Genomic DNA, 21100 nt, shown 5'->3' with positions numbered 1-21100 from the left:
CCTGATGACCTGAGTTTGATCCCTAGGACCCACATGGTAGGGGAAGAGGACAGACTCCCACAGGTTGTCCTTTGGTCTCCATGAATGAACTGTGGCATGCACCCCACCACCACACACAAAATAAACAAAATGTGTACCAGGCTTTTTCTTTTAGGCCAGCAACCAGCTCCCAAATCATGACACAGAGACTTATTAGTTTTGAATGCTCGGCCTAGCTTATGCTCGTTTCTGGCTAGCTCTTTTAACTTAACCTGCTTCTCTTTATCTACCCTTTGCCTCGGGGCTTATTACCTTTCTTCCTTCTGTGTATCTTACTTTCACTGCTTCTCTGTGTCTGGCTGGCTGATGGCTACCTGGCTTCTGGCCCCAGACATCTCCTTCATTCTCTCCTCCTCTTCCTTCTCTCATCCCCCTTCTTTTGAGCCTAGAGTCCTCCTATTTATTTTCTCTGCCTGCCAGCCTTGCCTGTACCTCTTCTGCCTAACTACTGGCTGATCAGTTTTTTATTAGACCAATCAGGTGCTTTAGGCAGGCAAGCTGAAGCAGATGCAAGACATCTTTACATAATTAAATACACATTCTTACATCATTAAACAAATGCAGCATAAACAAATATAACACACCTTTACACAGTTAAAGTAATATTCTGCAGCATAAACAACTGTAACACATCTTTACATAGTTAAAATAATATTCCACAACAAAAATGTAATAAAATATTTCAGATAAAACAAAACACGTAGCCGGGCGGTGGTGGCGCACGCCTTTAATCCCAGCACTTAGGAGGCAGAGCCAGGCGGATCTTTGTGAGTTCGAGGCCAGCCTGGTCTACAGAGTGAAATCCAGGAAAGGCGCAAAGCTACACAGAGAAACCCTGTCTCGGGGGGAAAAAAAAAAAAAAAAAAAAAAAAAAAAAAAAAAAAAAAAAAAAAAAAACCACGCATCTGGTCTCCTAAACTCCTGTATCTGTTTTTCAGATCCTTATGTGAAGATTCATCTGATGCAGAATGGCAAGAGGCTGAAGAAGAAGAAGACAACAATTAAGAAGAATACTCTTAACCCCTACTACAACGAGTCCTTCAGCTTTGAAGTTCCCTTCGAGCAGATCCAGGTAATGTCAGACGTGCATTTGTCCTTCCATTCAATTTCATGCCTTCAGATCCCATCCGTGGCAAATGTAGACCCTGCGGGTCGTCCAAGCCCGTGCCTTCATCAGAACTGCCCCGTGCACATTGGATGCCTGAGCTCCGCCAGCCAGGACTTAATAAGATACACAGCATGAGAAGTGCTGAGGCATTAGCTGGAACGGCGGGCTGCCTTCTGCTGGGCAGAAATAAGGTGGAAAATGGAAAACCAACAGAACCACTTGGCTATGTCAATAAGTTGGTCTGTGGAATCCAAAAGCCAAGAGAGAATGAACTTGGCTATTTACTCCCAGGCTACAATGCGCAATCTGCTTCGGTAGAGCAAAAATAACCTGCCCCCGACCTTCTAACATTGGCCCGTGGTTTGTGTATAAGCTAGCTCATACACATTTTCACATGATAGAAAATTGTATGGATTTGCTTATTTTCAACAGCTGTTAAATAAGTAAATGTTTCCCTATCTCCAGTGACTTGCTCAGCAGTCTGAACCAGTGAGCACTTTGGACCTTCTGGCAAATGCTTGAAACATCAGTTTTCTCCCAGAATTTATTTTGCAATATCTGTTCGGTGAACTTTTTGAGTTCTCAGACCTTATTCCTATGGAAACTAAAACCTCCTGGCATTTTGTTTTTAATTCCACAAAACAATACAAAGCAAGGTATTGAGATGGAAAAAAAAAAAATCTTCTTGTAAACTTACTCCTTTGGGCTACAATCCCATACCTATAAAAATACATTTCACCTGTGAATTTCAGAAAGTACAAATATATTGAAAGGGAGGCATATTAAAAACAAAATAAAATTTGTGATTTGGGGTGGCATTTCAGAGGACAGAGATCCTGAGCCTGACATGAATCAAATTGGACTTGGGAATAGTTAGCACCCACTGGCCGAATCCTGCCTTCACTGCACCTGCAAATTAGGTTTTTCTTCCTTTTTTTTTTTTTTAAAATCCAAGAATGCTGGTTTCCCAGTCTTTGTATTTCCATAAATCAGTGGTTCTCAACCTTCCTAAGGCTGTGACCCTTTAATACTGTGCTTCATGTGGTGCTGACCCCCAACCGTAAAATTATTTTCATTGCTGCTTCATAACTGTAATTTTGCTACTTTTATGAATCATAATGTAAACATCTGTGTTTTCCAATGGTCTTAGGCGACCCTGTGAAAGAGTCATTTAACCCTCATAGAGGTCGTAACCCACAGGGTGAGAACCACTGCTCTAAGGACTACAGTGTCTTAACTGCTAACAAAGGGGGTTAGTTTTCTCTTAGGCTGAGATGATAGGATTATGTGCCTGTCTTCAGTCTTCCTCAATCCCCCTGAAACATTTTGTGAAGGAAGCAAATTATGCTAATTTCTGAGAGCATGCAAAAAAATGTCATGGCCACCACCATCAAAAAATGCAGAAATAAACCAGAGGCAACTGCAGAATAGACCCATTGGGAACTCTAATCAATTCATTCCTCAATAATAATATCCAGTTTGTCCTGACTCTGACAATGTCCATTATGTTTCCACATAATGTTCCCATGCTGGTCCCTGTATAATGATTGCATCACGATGCATTTGCTTGGGACAAGATCTGAATGAGAATCAAAGCCACACATACCATCTTACCCTTGCTCCCAAACACTACCTAGTAAATAGGTAATTCATTTATTTTATTTATTGGTGGTACTGGGGGATGAACCAACTACCACGGAGTCATATCCCCAGCCTGAAAGGGTGATTTTCTTAATACCAGCGTCATAGCAAGGCTGCACACAGACGATGGTGCTACAGTTTGCTTTCTAAATTCCACATTCCAAAGTGACTGTTGAGCCCATGAGATGGCTAAGTGGATAAGGACGCCTGCCGCCAATCATGATAGTCCTGATTTGATGCCCAGGACCCACATGGTAGGAGGAGAGAACCAACTCTTGTGAGTTGTCCTCTCCACATGTGCAGCATGGCACCCATGCCTGCAACACACACAAAATGAATAGATCAGTGTAATAAGGGAATTGCTTTCTAAAATTTAGTTGTAAATTTTGTTTTCTTTGGCGTGGTGGTGCAGGGGTGGAGAGTAGATTTGAAGGGACCGGGAAATGAATGGGATCAGGATACATGATGTAAAAGATGCACAGAATAAAGAGAAAGGGGGAGGAGTTGTTTTGCTGTCCCACAAACGTACCTCAGTGACATCTCTCAGTACACTGAGAGCGTGGTTATGTCCTCAGAATCACAGTCCACCAGTGCTGTCACTCAGCAGATCTTCACCTGGGCCTGGCTTTCATTGTCATATTTTTCCTCCCTTTAATGCTGGCCACAAATTGATAGAGCTATTTAATCTTTCATCTTTATATCCAGTGTCTAGATCAGAGCCGTCCGTATATTCTGACTAATCAAATTCATTACTTGGGAAGTAAAACTGAGATACTCTTTAGAGAGTGTATCTCTTATGCTATAATGGGATATTCTTTGGAGAGTGTATCTCTTATGCTATAATGGGATATTCTTTGGAGAGTGTATCTCTTATGCTATAATAATATGAATTTGCCTCTGTTGACTCAGTCAGTCCAATAGAGGGAGTTATGAAATAAACCCTCACAATCGGATGGAGTCCCAAAAATCATGTGTGTCCTAAAGTGACACCCATTTAATATCAATGCTGGATACACAGTAGTTACTAATTCATGTTCATTAAGAGAATCATACTCAAAAAAAGCGTATTTTATTTAGCTACTGCCTTTTTAAAAGATGTTTACTATATTGTCACTGTTCGTGATCACAATTATATGATTAGGTCAAATCCTTTTAGTTTTGCATAAAATGCTGGCTGTCACCTCTTGAAATGAGATCCTAACAAATGATTACTCAGAGTGTCTTATTAAGAGCAACAGCAGCCGGACAGTGGTGGTGCACACCTTTAATCTCAGCACTGAGAAGGCAGAGGCAGGTGGATCTCCCTGAGTTGGAGGCCAGCCTGGTCAACAGAGTGAGTTCCAGGGCAGCCAAGGCTGTTACACAGAGAAACCTGTCTCAAAGAACAAAAACCAAAAAGAACAGCACAGCAAAAGAGAATGGCCTAAGTCCTAATGCAAGGACGCTTGTGGATGAGACTCGTTAAGCAATGTCACAGCCTTCTGTGGGTCGTGTGGCACGGTGGCTTCCAGCATAGAGCCTGGAAACTAACTCACTCATCCTTTACGTGATCTCAGGCAGGCCATAAAACTTCTTTCTCTGTGCAGTGGAAATATTAACAGGATCTATTGAGAGAAATAACTAAATTATGTCTTCTGTAAAGTTACTAAGATAATATGAAATAGATAATAAAAACCTGTATGTATGTATTAAGATGACTACCGGGCATGATGACACACACCTGTAATCTCAACACTGGGCAGGGTAGAAACAGGAAGATCAGGAGTTCAAGGTCATCCTCAGCTACATAGTGAGCTTAAAGCCAGTCTCGTGACACTGCCCCCATGAGAAAAGGTACTGAGATGGTGATGGCAATGATGATAGCCGTGTTAGTGACAATAATGTAGAGCTAGAAGAATAAAAACTGGGCTGACGTGTCCATAGTCGAGCGCTTTAATGCTCATCCTGGTGGTTAGGAATGGATTCTTCAGTGGTCACTCCTTGGCTCCCACGGAAACGCTGTGTGTCCCCAGGGCTTGTTCTGTAGGGCTGGCTGACGCATGTGCATTTCTTTTGTGTGTGTCCTCTTTCAGAAAGTGCAAGTGGTGGTAACTGTTTTGGACTATGACAAGATTGGCAAGAACGATGCCATCGGCAAGGTCTTTGTGGGCTACAACAGCACCGGCGCCGAGCTGCGACACTGGTCAGACATGCTGGCCAACCCCCGGCGACCCATCGCCCAGTGGCACACTCTCCAGGTAGAGGAGGAGGTCGATGCCATGCTGGCCGTCAAGAAGTAAAGGGAAGAAGAAGCCTTTCTGCATTTGCCCACATAGTGCTCTTTAGCCAGTCTCTGTAAATACCTCAGTAATATGGGTCCTTTCAGTTTCCAGCCATGCATTCCTAATACAGTTCAGTGGTACTTCAGATCCTGTTTTGATTTGCACAAATTTAAGTGTAGAGAGCCCCCATGCCCTTCACACCACTGCCCTCCAAATCTACTCTTCTTTTAAGCAATATGATGTGTAGATAGAGCATGACTGAAATGATGTATCGTATCACACCGTTGTATATACCAGTATGCTAAAGATTTATTTCTAGTTTGTGTATTTGTATGTTGTAAGCGTTTCCTAATCTGTGTATATCTAGATGTTTTTAATAAGATGTTCTATTTTAAACTATGTAAATTGACTGAGATATAGGAGAGCTGATAATATATTATATGGTAAATATAGTATCGTCTGCATTCCAGCAAAAATATCAACTTGAAAGGCACTAGTATGGTTAAACTGATATCTTAAAGGACAACTTAAACCTGAGCTTTCTATTGAGTCATTTGAGTACCAAGACTCGCCCACACTACATCTTCACTGGGCGAACCCAATTTTGTAGAATTCTTTCCCAGGCAAATAGCATGAGCCGAGCAGCATCCACGCTGCTCTCAAGGAAGGAAAGCCACAAACCAGAACAGCATCTGTCTGTCTGTATGTCTCTGCAAAGCTAGAGTCATGACTTCGCTCTCACGTTCAGGGACGCGATGACTAAGGAGTCAGTGAGGAGTTCCTGTGACTGCATCTAGAGGCACACCTCGTGGTGTTCTCTGTGTGTGCGTGTGCAAGTGTGAAAGTGTGCACATGTGTTATGTGTGGTGCATGCCTTTGTTTGGGGTTCGGGTGGGGGAGGAGAAGCTGAGAGAGGTCAGCCTTTCTGAAATATTGCCTGACTATTTCAACAGAAAATAATAGCTCTCCATTATCACATTTATATAAAACGTGCAGCCTGTGAATTCTGATCCAGATTTCACACCAGTAACGATTCCAAAAGGTATGCACATGAGACTTTGTAACAAAATATTTTATTATACAAAACCAGATGAGAAGGAATGCAGAATATTTTTAACACAGCAATCTGTGCTTATAACACAAAATTACTTTGTGGTAACAGACAGTATTGTAATCCCATCAAAAGATGAAAACTAACAAACAATTAGCCATAGTTCTGAATGCACTTCGATTAAGCCAAAACAGACAGCTAGTGATCTTTTTATATGCTCTTTTTACTTAAGTTTTAATTTGTCCTTTAAACAAAGGTGAAACAAACCAAGGACAAGTTCTGGTAAACTGAAGCAACCTCTTATGTACACTAGATGCTCGATTTAGGAGGAGTTTTTCAATGTTTTCAATGTTACTCTGTAGTAAACGGCACTATTCCGAAGCTACTAGTCATTCCATAAGAGTCTTAAGGATTGCTCTGTGTAACACTGTGACTGCCCTGTGTGCTTAGACACGTAGTTTCCTCAGTGGATAGCACTCAACTTACTCCGTAGTGATATTGTAACAATACTGCCATTCCCTTACTGCACTGCCCAACGTGTGTGTGTAGCACAAACAGTTCTCATTACTAAGGACCAATTCAGAACCGAACAGCTATGCATAGGACAGAAAGATACATAGAGTGGGAGGGGGTGGGGAGAACACACAGCATTTTGTCAACACTGTGCACTAGTCCATATTTGTCCCGCTGTGGTAGACAGCCACTTCAGGAAGGCGAGCTGCTACCTAACGCTGCTTCCAGTCTCTTCCCTCACTTGCTCCTGTGACCTGTTTTCACCTCTAGGCCACAGAGAATAGCGATGTTCTGACGTGAGAGACTGTCTTCACAGGTACCAAAATAAAAATGGAGGAATGCTAAGTAAGCATGGCCTCGTGTTTGATCTTTGGGATTTAGCCCCGTGTTTTGGACAAAGCTCAAGAGAATCCCAGAAAAGGGCTGCCAGTAGACTTTAAACACGGGGTTGGCTGTTCTACACACAATCATGCATACACACACACACACACACACACACATACATACACACACACCACACACCACACACCACACACACAAAACACAAAAATCAACTCCCAATTGGGATTCCTTCCTCATCAGAGAAGAGGCAAACCCATTGCCTTTCATCCCCATCACAGCAAACTCTTTAGACACGGAACAGACATGAAGGACAAGGAGAAAATCCTTTGTTGTGGATGCACGGCACTTTTTAAAAACGAGAAACATGGATGACGGGAAATGCACGCTCACAGGTGAGGTTAAACCGCAGTTTAAAGAGGAGACTCAAACAAGATGTCTTCCTATGGAAGGAACCAAGTCCGACCAAAGAGGAGGAGTTGACTTTTAAAAACACCTTAAATACCGGACGCTGACATTTCATTCCCCCATCACTCTCTTTAAGTTGTACACAGTGAAACACCATTTCCAAAGCAGCAGCTGCCTGCTGCCCAGCAGACATTATTTCCTACTACTACTACTAGCACATTCTCTTGCAACACTGCCAGTGTGGGATTGTCACCATAGAATTAGTTGGTACTAATCTCATCTCTCATGAACCGGTGACGGGACCTGCTTTATGACCAAGAGTCATCCTCTGATCCGCCACCTGTACCTTTCTGACAATGCTGTGTAACGTCTTAGAAGCTGATGCCCTAGAAAGAGCCTAGTTGCCTTTGTGGATATTTACTGCCTGCTTGAGTGTCTCTATGTGTGGGTTTTCCCTGTGTCCTGTAGAAATGTTTGGGTGTTTTCTTCTGCCATAAGGCTCGTGGCCCGCGAGCCAAATCCTTTAGCTGTATTTTCCCTTCATTTTTTGATAAGTGGTTTAAATTTTGTTCCCCTTTGTGTAGTGAATCCCATGGTAGTTTTCTGATTGTTGTTAAAAAAAAAATGACTTACCATATTACATGGATACTCAATAAAAATGTTTTATTTCCTGTTGATGGTTGCTGTCTTTCAACTCTCTTTGTTACCGACTCCGTTGTTAGCAGAGGACAGGTTGACCTTGTGGACGGCCAGAAGCAGGGGCAGCTGACAGGCAGCTAGCGCTAAATGCCAGCCTCGAAGTCGCTTCTGGGACAACAGAGCGGCTGCAGGGGAACAGTGCCCAGAGGTCATCTGTCCAGTAGCCTTCCTGACCTGCCTTTCTCTGTGCCTGTCACAAAGCCCCTTAGCACAGTTCAGAACTTTTCCGTTTGCCTTAAATGTGTCCTGGAGGGAGCTCACTTCAATGCCACCTAACACACACTTCCCCAGAATGAAACTAAAATCAAACTGTCTTAAGTGTCTCTTTGGAGGATCGAATGAATATTAAAGTCCACGCCGGCTAAAGTGATGATTAGAAGCAGAAGAATGACTTTCCGACATCCCTTCAACATCCGTGTGGTGCTTACCGGGTACCGTTCTTTACCAGATGCTGGGTCCCAGCCTCAGATGTTATGTAAACAACTGTTACGCTGCCTTATGATATGCAGACTTCAAAGCAGGCACCTTGGAGGCTGAAGAGGTAGGTCTGTATGGAAAGGGCTCACCGTGGAAGCCTGAGGACATGAGGCCAGCAACATAGATCAGTGGGAAAAGGCAGCTCCATAAATGTCTGACAACAGGGCTTTGATCCTTAGGACCCACGAAAAGAGAGCTAGCACCATGTAGTTGTCCACTGATTTATACATGAGTGCCTTGGCACATACACACATACACACACACACACCATATAAATAAAGGAGATATATATTGAGACAGGGTTTCTCTGTGTAGCCCTGGCTGTCCTGGAACAATTTCTGTAGACCAGGTTAGCCTCAAACTCAGAGATCTCCCTGCCTCTGCCTCCTGAGTGCTGGGATTAAAGGCATGTGCCACATCGCCTGGCTAAAAATTTTAATCAAAAGAAAAAAGCGTAAGAGCCTAGCTCAATCTCAGAACCCATGTTTAAAAAAAAAAAAAAAAAAAGCTATAGTGGTGGGATCATATAATCTCACAGAGCAGACCTGAGGAATGCTGCTCCAGATTGTCCTGACCTTATCACAAACACACAAAAGGAAGCACCTTTGACCCAAACACTTTCACTAGACCAATGGTAGCACGTACTGTGCTGTGTCATCTTGTCCCCTTTCAGCATGGAGGGACTATCCCACAGCCTCTCTGGGGCTGTCTGCTGACAGTGTGCCCTGTCCCTTTCCTATTGGTAGGGGTCCCTGTTAATATTCTGATCCGCCCTTTGAAATCCCACCCCTTGGCACCGCCCTGCGTCCTGACATAAAAGCCTCATCCTAAGGAAAAACTCCTCTTCCTCTCTCTCTCTCTTCTGCTTTTCCTCCCAGGAGGTACACAAGCTCAACCTCTCTTTTTTTTTCTTTCTTTCTTTCTTTCTTTCTTTCTTTCTCTCTTCTTTCTCTCTTTCTCTCTTTCTCTCTCTCTCTCTCTCTCTCTCTCTCTCTCTCTCTCTCTCTCTCTCTCTCTCTCCCCCCCCCCATCTTTCTCTTCATCTATTATAATAAACTCTCCACATGGATGCAGCATCTGGGTTGTGAATTACTAGCCGCATGGCGTGCACCTGCCCAGCATGTTTCCCTCGGAGGTCAACCCTCGAAATAATTCATAACAGTCCCACTTAAGTTCAGTGAGTAGTCAACATTCAGGAACTAATTCAGGAACACAATCTCAGCTCCACAGCCCAGAGTGATGGTTCAGGGATATGTCCACATTCCATGACTGATTCAAGAACTCTATCTCAGCTTCACAGCCCAGAGTGATGGTTCAGGGATATGTCCACATCCTATGACTGATTCAAGAACTCTATCTCAGCTCCACAGCCAGAGTGATGGTTCAGGGATATGTCCACATTCCGTGGTTGCTGATTCAAGAACTCTATCTCAGCTCCACAGCCCAGAATGATGGTTCAGGGATATGTCCACATTCAATAGCTGATCCAAAATCTCCACAGTCCAGACGATGGTGGAGAAAGTTTTTGCAACAGTTCTGTAGTTCAACCTCTGCCCACTTTTCTTCACCCATTTGCAGGTGTGGTTCCTACAAGATCTCCTCAGTAAAACCTTTCTCTGTAAGCTCCATCCAGGGGATTCCTACATCATGGTCTTTGACAAGGGAGATCACAAGAAGTTTCCTAGAGAAATGAAGATAAGAAAGAAATCCTAGCCAGGCATGGTAGTGCATGCCTTTAATCCCAGCACTCGGAAGGCAGAGCCAGGCAAATCTCTGTGAGTTCAAGGCCAGCCTGGTCTACAAAGTGAGTTCCAGGACAGGCTCCAAAGCTACACAAAGAAACCCTGTCTCAAAAAAAAAAAAAAAAAAATGGAAAAACCAAGAAAGAAATCCTGAAGGTTCTGGCAGGGGTCACCCAAGCCATGGCATGGGCAAGACATTTTTTGACAATTTTATCCATGATAAAACTGTCTGATGGCCAGCTACATCATACTTCCTGTAATCAGCTCCATTAGTCACTCCAAATGAGGATAGGGACCAAGCCTCAATTGCTTAAACAGCCTGGGGAGAGACCACGTCATTACTAAGCACTATGAGGCAGCCGTTAGCAAAGACTTCTAAATTTAAATTCGAAAAGAAACTCAAGGCAGGCCAGGCTACAATCAAAATGTCATCGGCATGGTAAGTCCAACTGTTAGACTGTCACTGAAGAGGATTTTGTTTTCATGAAAAACTCTCAAAACTTGATCCAAAACGAATGAATGAAAGAATGTTTTTAGTGAATTACCAGCCACAACAAATAACGGCCCATGCTTTTCTCAATTTCTGCTTTCCCAAAGGGCTCCTAAGTCTATAGCAAACACACACTTCTTAGATATATTAGTCAGAAAACAAATCCACTTCACATCTTACAAAAGGACATTTAATATCGGGAATTCGTCACATGGAGAACGCTGAGAAAACAGATGGGCACCCCAGAGATTATTAGGAACCTTGCATACAGCTAAAAGAAAGAGGATTTGGGAACCTTGCATACAGCTAAAAGAAAGAGGATTTGGTGTTGATGGCACCTAGGCTTGTCAAGGGTCTGGAACCTTGGGGAAGGTGACCTGAGGTAAGGACTCCATGACACTAAAAAGACTGTTGATTCAGAGTAGAGTAGGTAACAAAAAAGAGCTCCCTGGGAGGCCAGATGGCCCTTATCAGTGGCTGCTCTGAGAGCCTGAAAGGAATTCTGTCCCCTACTTCCTACCTCTACCTCAACCAGTGCGGCCCATTGGTAGAACCTGATCTCCAACAGGCAAGAGATTCCGGGAAACACAATCTTCAAAGGTTAAGGTCACATCCCAAGCGCACTCTAGAGTACAGGAGGGAGAAAGAATTGGGAACAGAAGCCTGTGGCCAATGTACGCCGAAGCCTTGGGCCAACCTTGAGCACTTAACATGGATGTTTATCCCTTAAGATGCCTCCCATGTTCTCTTCTGAGCTACCACACAATACTCCATCTGAGAAGGTGGGTGCATAGTAATTGCATCCTCACACTGTCCTGCAGAGAGCTTCTTCCTCCAGATTCCAACCATGACTGCAGGCCTGCTCTCCCTGTGGCACATCTTTGGTACCCAGGCCCAGGATGCTTTGAGTTTTAGCAACTGACAAGCTCCATATGAATTCTTACTATTAAAATAGTCAGATGGCAACCAAGTATTTAAAAAAAAAAAAAGGCAGGAAAATAACAATGAGAAATACCATGGTACTCTATGGACAAAGGAAATTTCCAAACGCATTAGGAAATAATTATTCAATTATTTCCTGAGGTAAGAAGGACCCAAGAGTAACCTGCTGGTGTGAGCCCGCTGATGACTTGGGTAGCCTGGTATGGTTACACATTACCGGGATTTAAAAGCCCCTGCTTCAGCCCTCTTGATTTCCTCATCCCTCACCCCCACTGGTGTGGACTCGTTTCCGTGGTTCCCACATTCCCCCCTCCTTCCTTGACGGTAGCGTTTTGCCAACCAGGCCTTTCTCCGGTGCGAAATGTACTTGCGTCTGCCGGGCCTCCTGGGAGGTTAAAAAGCATTTTCCAGGGAATAAACGGAGACTCCCTTCCTTTTCCGCGCTTATCTCTGTCACCTCCCCACTTCCTGTGACTGGGGAGAGCACAGCCCGGTGGAGATGCTTTGGGTAAAATGGTGTGAACGGTAAATGGGGGGGGGGGAATAATCCAATTAAAGCTGGTTTAGGGGAATAAGAGAGGGAAGGGGAGAGGGAGAGAGAGGAGGCAGGAAGAGGGGGACGGGGCGGGGGATTGACTGACTCTTGGTTCACTTAACTAGGAAGGTTAGAGCAGCTCCATCATAAACAGCTGGATTATAATCAGGGTTCCCAACCCCTCCCCCCCACCCCCCCCCCCCACCCCCCCCCACCCCACCCCGACACCTGGGCAGAGGGCAATTCTTTCCCAACGTCCCCGTACCTCGCTTAGCGTGTCTGGGACACATATCCTGAACACAAACACCATGGCTACGGGATACAAGATTTGCTTTTGCCAAAAGGGAGGTCGCGTCTCTAGATCCAGAGGCTTGGGGATGGGGCAAGGTTCGCCCCTGAACAGAAAATGGCAAGAGTAACACGAAAGGGAAGGAGGAGTTATGCAAACAAAAGCATTAGGGTCCTGTTTCTCCGCCTCTGGTATAATTCAGCACCCGCTCAGGCCCAGCAACAGTCCGCGAATTCTTCCCTTTGAGTAAGAGGAGAGGGAAACTTAGAAATTTGTTCCACCTTGCAGTCACTGAAAATATCTATTCACCTCATATCTATCGCCAGGAAAGCCAGTCCCCTGCTGTGTGTTCTAAATAGGAGCTTTGGGGGGGGGGGCGGGGAAGCATTGAGACAAAAGCGTCATTTCCGATTTCTAAATCCACGAGTAAAAATATTATTATTGAATGTTATCATTAAGTGAGCTTAACAAGAAGGCCGAAATGGAGAAGGAAACAGATCACTCTATGCAACACCTAACAATTTTGTTTTCACACAGAAGTTCATGTTCTTGGTTCATACATAACCACCGTTCAGCAGTCATAATCCTTCACTGAGGCTGATATCAGTTTCTTTCACTTATTGTGAAAAGCTGTTTTTTCTGGTTGCTGCATAGTCTTTGTTTTTCTTTTTGTTTGTTTGTTTTCTGAGACAGGGTTTCTCTGTGTAGCCTTGGCTGGCCTGGAGCTTCCTCTGTAGACCAGGTTGGCCTTAAACTCACAGAGATCAGCCTGACTCTGCCTCTGAAGTGCACTACATAGTTTTTGTGATTGGTGTTGTTAGTGGCCTCCGTTAGTCAGGCAAGCATAGAGGATAGTTTAGCAAGTTGGTACTCTGCTTGGCTTGGGTGATACACACACCCCTGTCCTAGCAATACACCTGGCATGCTAGGACCCTCACTCAGATCAGGCTGCATGTGTATCTGCTTTGAACAATGCAAACAAGTCACTCCTGTCTCATGCCTCTGCATAGCTGTTCATGAATGTCATTAAAACCAGGTGCATTGTGGGAAAGGGCATACTCAGTGAGGAAAGGCTTATATACTCCAAGCCCGCCAATTAAAATGGGAATCATCCATGCTATGCTACTTAGCAGTAAAGCTCCTTCTCTTTGGACCCCATAAATGGAAGCCACAAATGATAATCAAGATCCTTGAATTTTCCTCATTTCAGTGGTCCACTGCCATTCTCAACAGCATATTTCTGATCTGTACTACCAGTTTGCTTTCGAATAAAGTTCCTTTACTTTCATTTTATTTATTTATTTTATTTTATTTTGAGACAAGGTCTCACTATGTAGCTCTGGCTGTCCTGGAATTTACTCTGTAGACCAGGCTGGTCTCGAACTCACAGAGCTCTGCCTGCCTCTGCCTCCCGAATATTAGGATTAAAGGCATGTGCCACCGTGCCTAGCTTCCTTGCAACTTTCCAATCTGTGTGGATTATTACAATTCTTTTAATAAGAGGCTAAACCTGGAAACACCCAGTCTAAACCCTGACCACTGACAACAACCTTTCCTTCAGCTCAGTGGTCCTCAACTTTCCTAATGCTGTAACCCTTTAATACAGTCCCTCATGTTGTGCTGACTCCCCAAACATAAAATTATATTTGTGACCCACAGGTTGAGAACCACTGCATCAGGTGGCCATCTTAACCATGTTTCAATATTAGTTGTTAAAGCCAGGCGATGGTGGCACACATCTTTAATCTCAGCACTTGGGAGGTGGAGGCAGGCAGATCTCTGTGAGTTTGAGGCCAGCCTGGTCTACGGAATGAGTTCCAAGACAGTCAAGCCTACAAAGAGAAACCCCATTTCAAAAAACTGAAAGAAAAAAAAAAGTAGTTGTTGAAGTTGTTAGTGATTTATTTCTTGCATAAATGACATTTCAACAGGTACCCCCAGTGAACTGATAGATGGGTAAATATGTGGGGGTAGAGATAGATAGATAGATAGATAGATAGATAGATAGATAGATAGATAGATAGATGAGAGAAAGGATAATAGATTCTTTCCATCTGGGGTAGAGATCCAGAATTCGGATTGCTAAAGTAAAGACTATTTCAGTTCCCAGTATGGTTTCTTACAAGGCGACATGCACTACCAACATTCTGTGTTCCAAGGCATTTCAGTGGGTGTGGTGATTTTAATGCCTGCCAACTGACAGATAAGAAGAGACTTAGAGCCGGCATAGGAGTCTATAGACGCTGGAGCCACTGTCTCTTTTGTTACTTGAGGCATCTATGTCTGAAAATAAAAGTCAATGACACGAGGCACACACTGGCAGAGAGTCGGGGAAGGGAGCTGGAGGAGAGATTGTCCTGGAAGACAGTGTGCAGGGTGTGGCTCTTCCCTCTGCTGTCCCTCCCACGGCATCCACGCTCTGGACTGAAGTTCCTTGGCCTCCCTCACCCACTATGCCCTCATCAGACTCACATGACACCTGCCCTCTGGTGTGACAGTAACACAGCAGACTCTCTGAGTCCCGGTCGCTCAACATCGAGTAGAAGGCATTTGCTGCCCTGGGCCCAAATCCTGCTCCATTCACTTGGCTTCTTGTCCCTTGACAGGTCACTCAATTTTAACAACTCAAGATGATGGGCATTAAAACTTGATATAAAACAAACATTTAATAAATGGGAGTTGTTGTCTTAAACTAGTCAAAGAGCTGACAAGTATTTTTAAAGAGTCAAATCATAAATATACTAGGTTTTTGACAACATGCAGGTCTCTCTGTCCACCCTGAACAGAATACATTTTCTTTTGCCAGAAACCATGGCCAAGCCAGGCAGTGGTGGCACATGCCTTTAATCCCAGCACTCAGGAAGGACAGGCAGGTGAATCTCTGTGAGTTCGAGGCCAGCCTGGTCTACAGAGCAAGTTCCAGGACAGCCAGGGCTACACAGAGAAAGCCTGTCTCAAAAAACAAAACAACAAAAATAGGGTGTTGAAAGTGTTGGGTGTGATGGTACACATCTGTAACCTAGAGAGACAAAGGAGGATTGATGTAAATTCAAAGCAAGCCTTGCCTACGTAGCAAGTTCCTGGACAGCAAACACCAACAGAGTGAAACTCTCTCCCAAAAACAGATGTAAAAAAATATAAAAGTCATAAAAATATATATGCATGGGTCTTATTCATTAGAGACCAACTTTTCAATTCTCTCTGATTTGTTTTTTGTTTGTTTGAGACAAGGAACTGCCTACGTAGCTGGTGATGACCATGAACTCAGGCCTCCAAAGCCAGAAGTGCTGGGATTACAGGCGTGAGCCAGGAGGCCAAGTCTAACATTGAAACTCTTTAACAAGGCTGAAGGCTGTTCCTTGTATATAAAGTAAGGACATGACTGCTCCAAGGTAGGGTTGAGGGAAAGGTTTTTCTTGCAGATATGTGGAAGAGAACGGCCAGGGGCACCTGGAAGAGCCCAGAACAGAGAGAATGGAGTAGACTAACATGGCCAACAGACTGACCAACACAGCCAACAGACTGGCTATGAGAGAAGAGAGAGATGGAGAGTGAGAGAGGAGGACCGAGAGAGGAAGACGAGAGAGAGAGAGAGAGAGAGAGAGAGAGAGAGAGAGAGAGAGAGAAGACAAGACCAGACCAAGAGAGCGCATGGCCCAAATGGCAGGGTTATACAGGAGTGAAAACTGGGGACGGGAGGCCCATGAGCTGGAGATGGTTAGGAGGGTAAAGGGCTTGGTGAGAAGACCTGAGAAGGGCCAGGAGGCCATTTTCTGCTGAGAGAGGCTGGAGGCCAGCATGCACTTCGGTATGCTAATAGGTACCATAGAGTTTTCTTTTGGACCTGACCCCTAGATGTTAGTTCATTCTCTCCCCTCCCTCTCCCTCCCCTCTTTCCCACTCTCTCTTTCTCTTCCTCTCTTACCCACCCTCTTTTCCTTCCCCTCCTTCTCCCTCCCCCTCCCTTTCTCCTTCTCTCTTCCTCTCCCTTCCTCTCTCTTGGGGACACACACACGGACACGGACACACACACACACACACACACACACACACACACACACACGCGCTCACACACACACACTTCCTTTCTAGCTGCCCAGATCTCTGAGTGAGCCCTGTGCTCTCTCACGTCTCCAGGCTTTCACGACTGCCCTTCTCCTCACCTGAAGTTTCCTGATAAAATCCCAGGGGTTGGTGAATAAGGTAGGAAAGGGACGGGTACCACAGCTGAAGGCACTCAGGCAACTTGAGACATTTGTTCATAAATGCACCGTACCGGCACTCCATAAGACTCAACTGCCAGTCTCAGGCTTAATTCAGTAATGCTGCGTTCTGGCTCCCAAATGGTCCACCCTACCCACAAAGGCCCCTGGCCCTTAGGCAAGCAGCAATGCCCTCTAGAGCAACCGTGCCAGGAAAATACCCCACTTCCCTTGACCAAGTTACAGAATATTTTACTGGACATAAGGAACACACATCACCAGCAAATGTACAGTGTGTATATATATGTGTGTGTGTGTGTGTGTGTGTGTGTGTGTGTGTGTGTGTGTGGCGCCCAACGTGGGGCAAGAGTTTCCACCTAAAAACTAAAAAAAAAGATTCTAAAACAGAGCTAAAAACAGTTCCTAATTGTTTCTCTCAAATGAGCGGCAGCTGCCGGTTTGAGCTACTGGCGGGTTCCTAGCGTGCGCGCTTGACCTGCGGTATGGCGGGAATGAGGCCTCTACAAGTGGCACATTAAGCTGCTTGATGGATTTAGCCTTTGCTAGTACAAAACAAAAAAAAAAAAAAAAGAGGTTTCTGGGCTACATGCTGCTTGGATAAAAGCATAGACCCACGATGGCTCCCAGAGCTGGCGGTAAGCATACCACCGCCATGTTGGGAAGCTGAAGTGGGCGGAGCCAGCAGCCACAGCACCAGCGCCGTTTCAGGCTTTGAAGGCTGCAGTTCAAAGCAATAGGCTCAAGCTAATATAAAAAAATAAGCCACGTAAAGATGGCTACCACACAAAGAATCTGGATTATGTTCTCTTTGATATTCATAACTAAAGAAAAACATTTGATTACAAAAGCTGTTGAGTTATGCCAAAATGTATATTTTAAAGGTAACTTGACTTCAAAATTTGGATGTAAAGATATGTTGCTTTGGAAAGGAGGCTCTGCTTTTGTTTCCACAGAAAGCCAGAGGCTATGGATTTGTTCCAGATTAAGATACATCAGGTTTGACCAGCCAAGACCCCCTGAAAGGTCTCCGATGACACCATGGCCCAGATGATCCAACATCCAGAATGGTTTGAAGGCAACTGGCTCAGACAATACAGCTTCATGGACTATTCCATAATCCTAAAATTTTCTTTGTGTCCCCATAAGATACAGCACCCCCCTCCAGCAGGAAGTAGTAAGAGAAGCTACGCCCAAATTCCCAAATATACCAAGCTGACTTTGGAGATGTGTAAAGGTTAAAACCTTCCTTTTTAAGAAAAGAAAATGGGAAGTGCTGTGGGATGGTCTGTATGTCAAATGTGTTGCTGATTGGTCAATGAATAAATCACTGATTGGCAATGGCCAGGCAGGAAGTATAGGCGGGACTAACAGAGAGGAAAATTGAGAGAACAGGAAGCTGGAGAGGGAGACACTGCCAGCCCCCATCAGGACAAGGAAGATGTAAAGTACCGGTAAGCCACAAGCCACGTGGCAAGGTATAGATTAATAGAAATGGATTAATTTAAGCTGTAAGAACAGTTAGCAAGAAGCCTGCCACGGCCATACAGTTTGTAACCAATATAAGTCTCTGTGTTTACTTGATCGGGTTTGAGCGGCTTGGGACTGGCGGGTGAGAGAGATTTGTCCTGACTGTGGGCCAGGCAGGAAAATTCCAACAACATGTATGTGTGTGTGTGTGTGTGTGTGTGTGTGTGTGTGTGTGTGTATGTATATATATGTATATATATGCGTGTGTGTATATATATATATATATATATATATATATATATATATATATATATATATATATATGATTTATAAAAGGAACTGGAAGATGGGTCCCTGTGTCCTATCACTGTCACGGTGACTTCATTCTCTTACATCTGCCTCAAAATATTTGCTTCTGGGCTTTTCCCAGTCAGGAACAGAACTCAGGCACTTCAAACCAGGCAGGAACCTATGGGTCGAGTGACTCATGGTCCTTCCTTCTGCCTCGACTTCTGAAGATCACTGATGATAAACTGTGGCCCGGCAGGGAACTGGGGCAAGGAAGAGGCCACGGGGGCCTCTCTTCCCTTCCATCTGCGTTAACGCTTGGACTATGAACTCACGCAGACCTGCGGTTGTGCCCTGGATAGCCTCCCCCATTTGTTGACTTCTCTTTGTTAGCTTCAGTTGCCAACCTGACAAACCCGGGAAGACTGAACCGCAGTTGAGAGACTGCTTCCATTGCTGACCTGTGGGCGCATCTATAGGGCGTTTCCTTAATCTCTCATTGCTTCTGGAGGACCCATCCTACTATGGGTAGTGTCATCCCTGGTCAGGGGAGCCTGGGCTATGTAAGAAAAGTAGTCGGGATGCGGTGGCACACACCTTTAGTCCCAGCACGGCCGGGAGACAGAAGCAGGAGAATCTCTGTGAGTTCGAGGCCAGCCTGGTCTACAAAGCGAGTTCCGGGACAGCCAGGGCTGTTACACAGAGAAACCCTATTTCAAAAAAAAAAAAACAAAAAACAAAAAACAAAAAGAGAGAGAGAAGAAAGAAAGAAAAGAAAAGTAGCTGATATGCCAGGGGAATCGAGCCAGTAAGCAATGGTTTATGATTCAGTTCCTCCTTGAGCACCTACCTGACTTTCCTCGGTGATGGATTGTGATCTGGGGGTGGTAAAGGGAAATAAATCCTTTCCTCCCCAAGTTCCTGCTGTGGGATGTTCTGTATGTTAAATGTGTTGCTCTGATTGGTTAATAAATAAAACACTGATTGGCCAGTAGGCAGACAGGAAGTATAGGCGGGACAAGCAGAGAGGAGAATTCGGGGAAGTGGAAGGCTGAGGAGAAAGCTGCCAGCCACCGCCATGAGAAGATGTTAAGATACCGGTAAAGCCACAAGCCACGTGGCAACTTATAGATTAATAGAAATGGGTTGATTTAAGATATAAGAACAGTTAGCAAGAAGCCTGCCACGGCCATACTGTTTATAAGTAATATAAGTCTCTGTGTTTACTTGATTGGGTCTGAGCGGCTGTGGGACTGGCGGGTGAGAGAGATTTGGCCTGACCGTAGGCCAGGCAGGATCAGGAAAACGCTTAACTACAAGTTCCTTTTGGTCACAGTCTTTATCATAGCAAAAGACACTCAAGTAGAATAGCTGCCCATCGTGGGAACTATAGTCAGCAGTGTTAACATCTCTCCAAATAACTAAAAGAAAATTTTTTGTGCTCCATGTTGTAGAATGGAGTCTGCACACACATGTCACCAATAGCCCAGCACCTAGACACTGAATTTGTTCTGAATTTGTTTCTGGCCTGGAGGAGTAGAAGGGCGATACAGGCAGGCAGATGAGAACCAAACTTGTGTTTCAGCACTTCAAGAAGTACGTAGCCCAGAAACACACCAACTGAGGGAACAATACAAGGGATGATAATGGGAATAGCATAGACATCAAGTCTCATAAACGTGGCTGACCACCTAACCAGAGGGGCAAGCTGGAGTGACTGATTGTCTGTTCTCTACACACACACACACACACACACACACACACACACACACACAGAGTTCTCCACATATGTGGGGGGCCCACCACCCTTACTTTTTCCCCAGGGTATTCTTGAGTAGGGAGAAGAAAGAAACATGTAGATAGAAATACAGAGAGGAAAGAGACAGAAAGAAACACAGGATAGCCTCGGGAGGGCCTGGATCAAAACCCACCAGCCCCTTCTGTCTCTTCTAAAGGGCTATTTATAGAAATACCAAGGGGGGGGAGCAAAAGACTTCCCCCCTGGCACAGCCAAGTGCAGACCCTTCCTTCCAAACACCTGGTGACCACGCACATGGTCTATCCATCCCCTTATGCAGCCCCGCTGGGTAAAGCAAGCTCAGATCTCACTAGAAACCTTTGTGGGCTTCCACACGCATATAATCTGCTGGCTGGAGAAGACATGTCAAGCACTTTTTAGGTGTTAGCCAACTGCCTTCTTAGATGGCCAGGTCTCGGGATGAAGCACAACTTAAAGATTCAATTCCTGACGCTGCTCATCGGCATTTGCAGTGACAGGCATTAGGAATTCCAGTACTCTGGTTACAATACCACTGAAAATGACAAGTAAACAAGATGATGGATGTAATAATTAGCTTAATTTAATCATTCGACATTGTTTACATGTATCAAACCATCGTACTGTATCCATGAATGTATGCAATGATGAGTTGTGAATTTAAAATAATTGGAAGCTGGAGGTGTGCACAGTGGTGCTGTGTTTACCCAGCATGCACAGGGTCCTCCTCCAGAACCACAAAAAACGGTAATAATGTCAATCTAAAAATTGAAACTTTAAATGAACAGGCTCATCCATAATAATAATTTAC

The 21100-nt window shown here is 44.6% G+C and overlaps 1 protein-coding gene across 4 annotated transcripts in view; it reads left to right on the top strand.

Moving 5' to 3' along the window:
• Positions 1-8035, top strand: part of Syt1 (synaptotagmin 1) — a 517902-nt gene extending 509867 nt beyond the window's left edge. For all 4 annotated transcript variants that reach the window (XM_052753299.1, XM_052753300.1, XM_052753297.1 and 1 more), the window contains 2 exons: positions 978-1111; positions 4861-8035. In XM_052753299.1, coding sequence (XP_052609259.1) covers positions 978-1111; positions 4861-5067 — 341 coding nt within the window. In that variant the 3' untranslated portion in view covers positions 5068-8035. The remainder of the gene's footprint in view (positions 1-977; positions 1112-4860) is intronic.
• The last annotated feature ends 13065 nt before the right edge of the window (positions 8036-21100 follow it).

This window comes from Peromyscus californicus, unplaced genomic scaffold (genome assembly GCF_007827085.1).
Source record: "Peromyscus californicus insignis strain IS unplaced genomic scaffold, ASM782708v3 Scaffold_24__1_contigs__length_46423439, whole genome shotgun sequence".
Classification (NCBI taxonomy): domain Eukaryota; kingdom Metazoa; phylum Chordata; class Mammalia; order Rodentia; family Cricetidae; genus Peromyscus; species Peromyscus californicus.
This window is presented reverse-complemented; position numbering and strand designations above follow the sequence as displayed.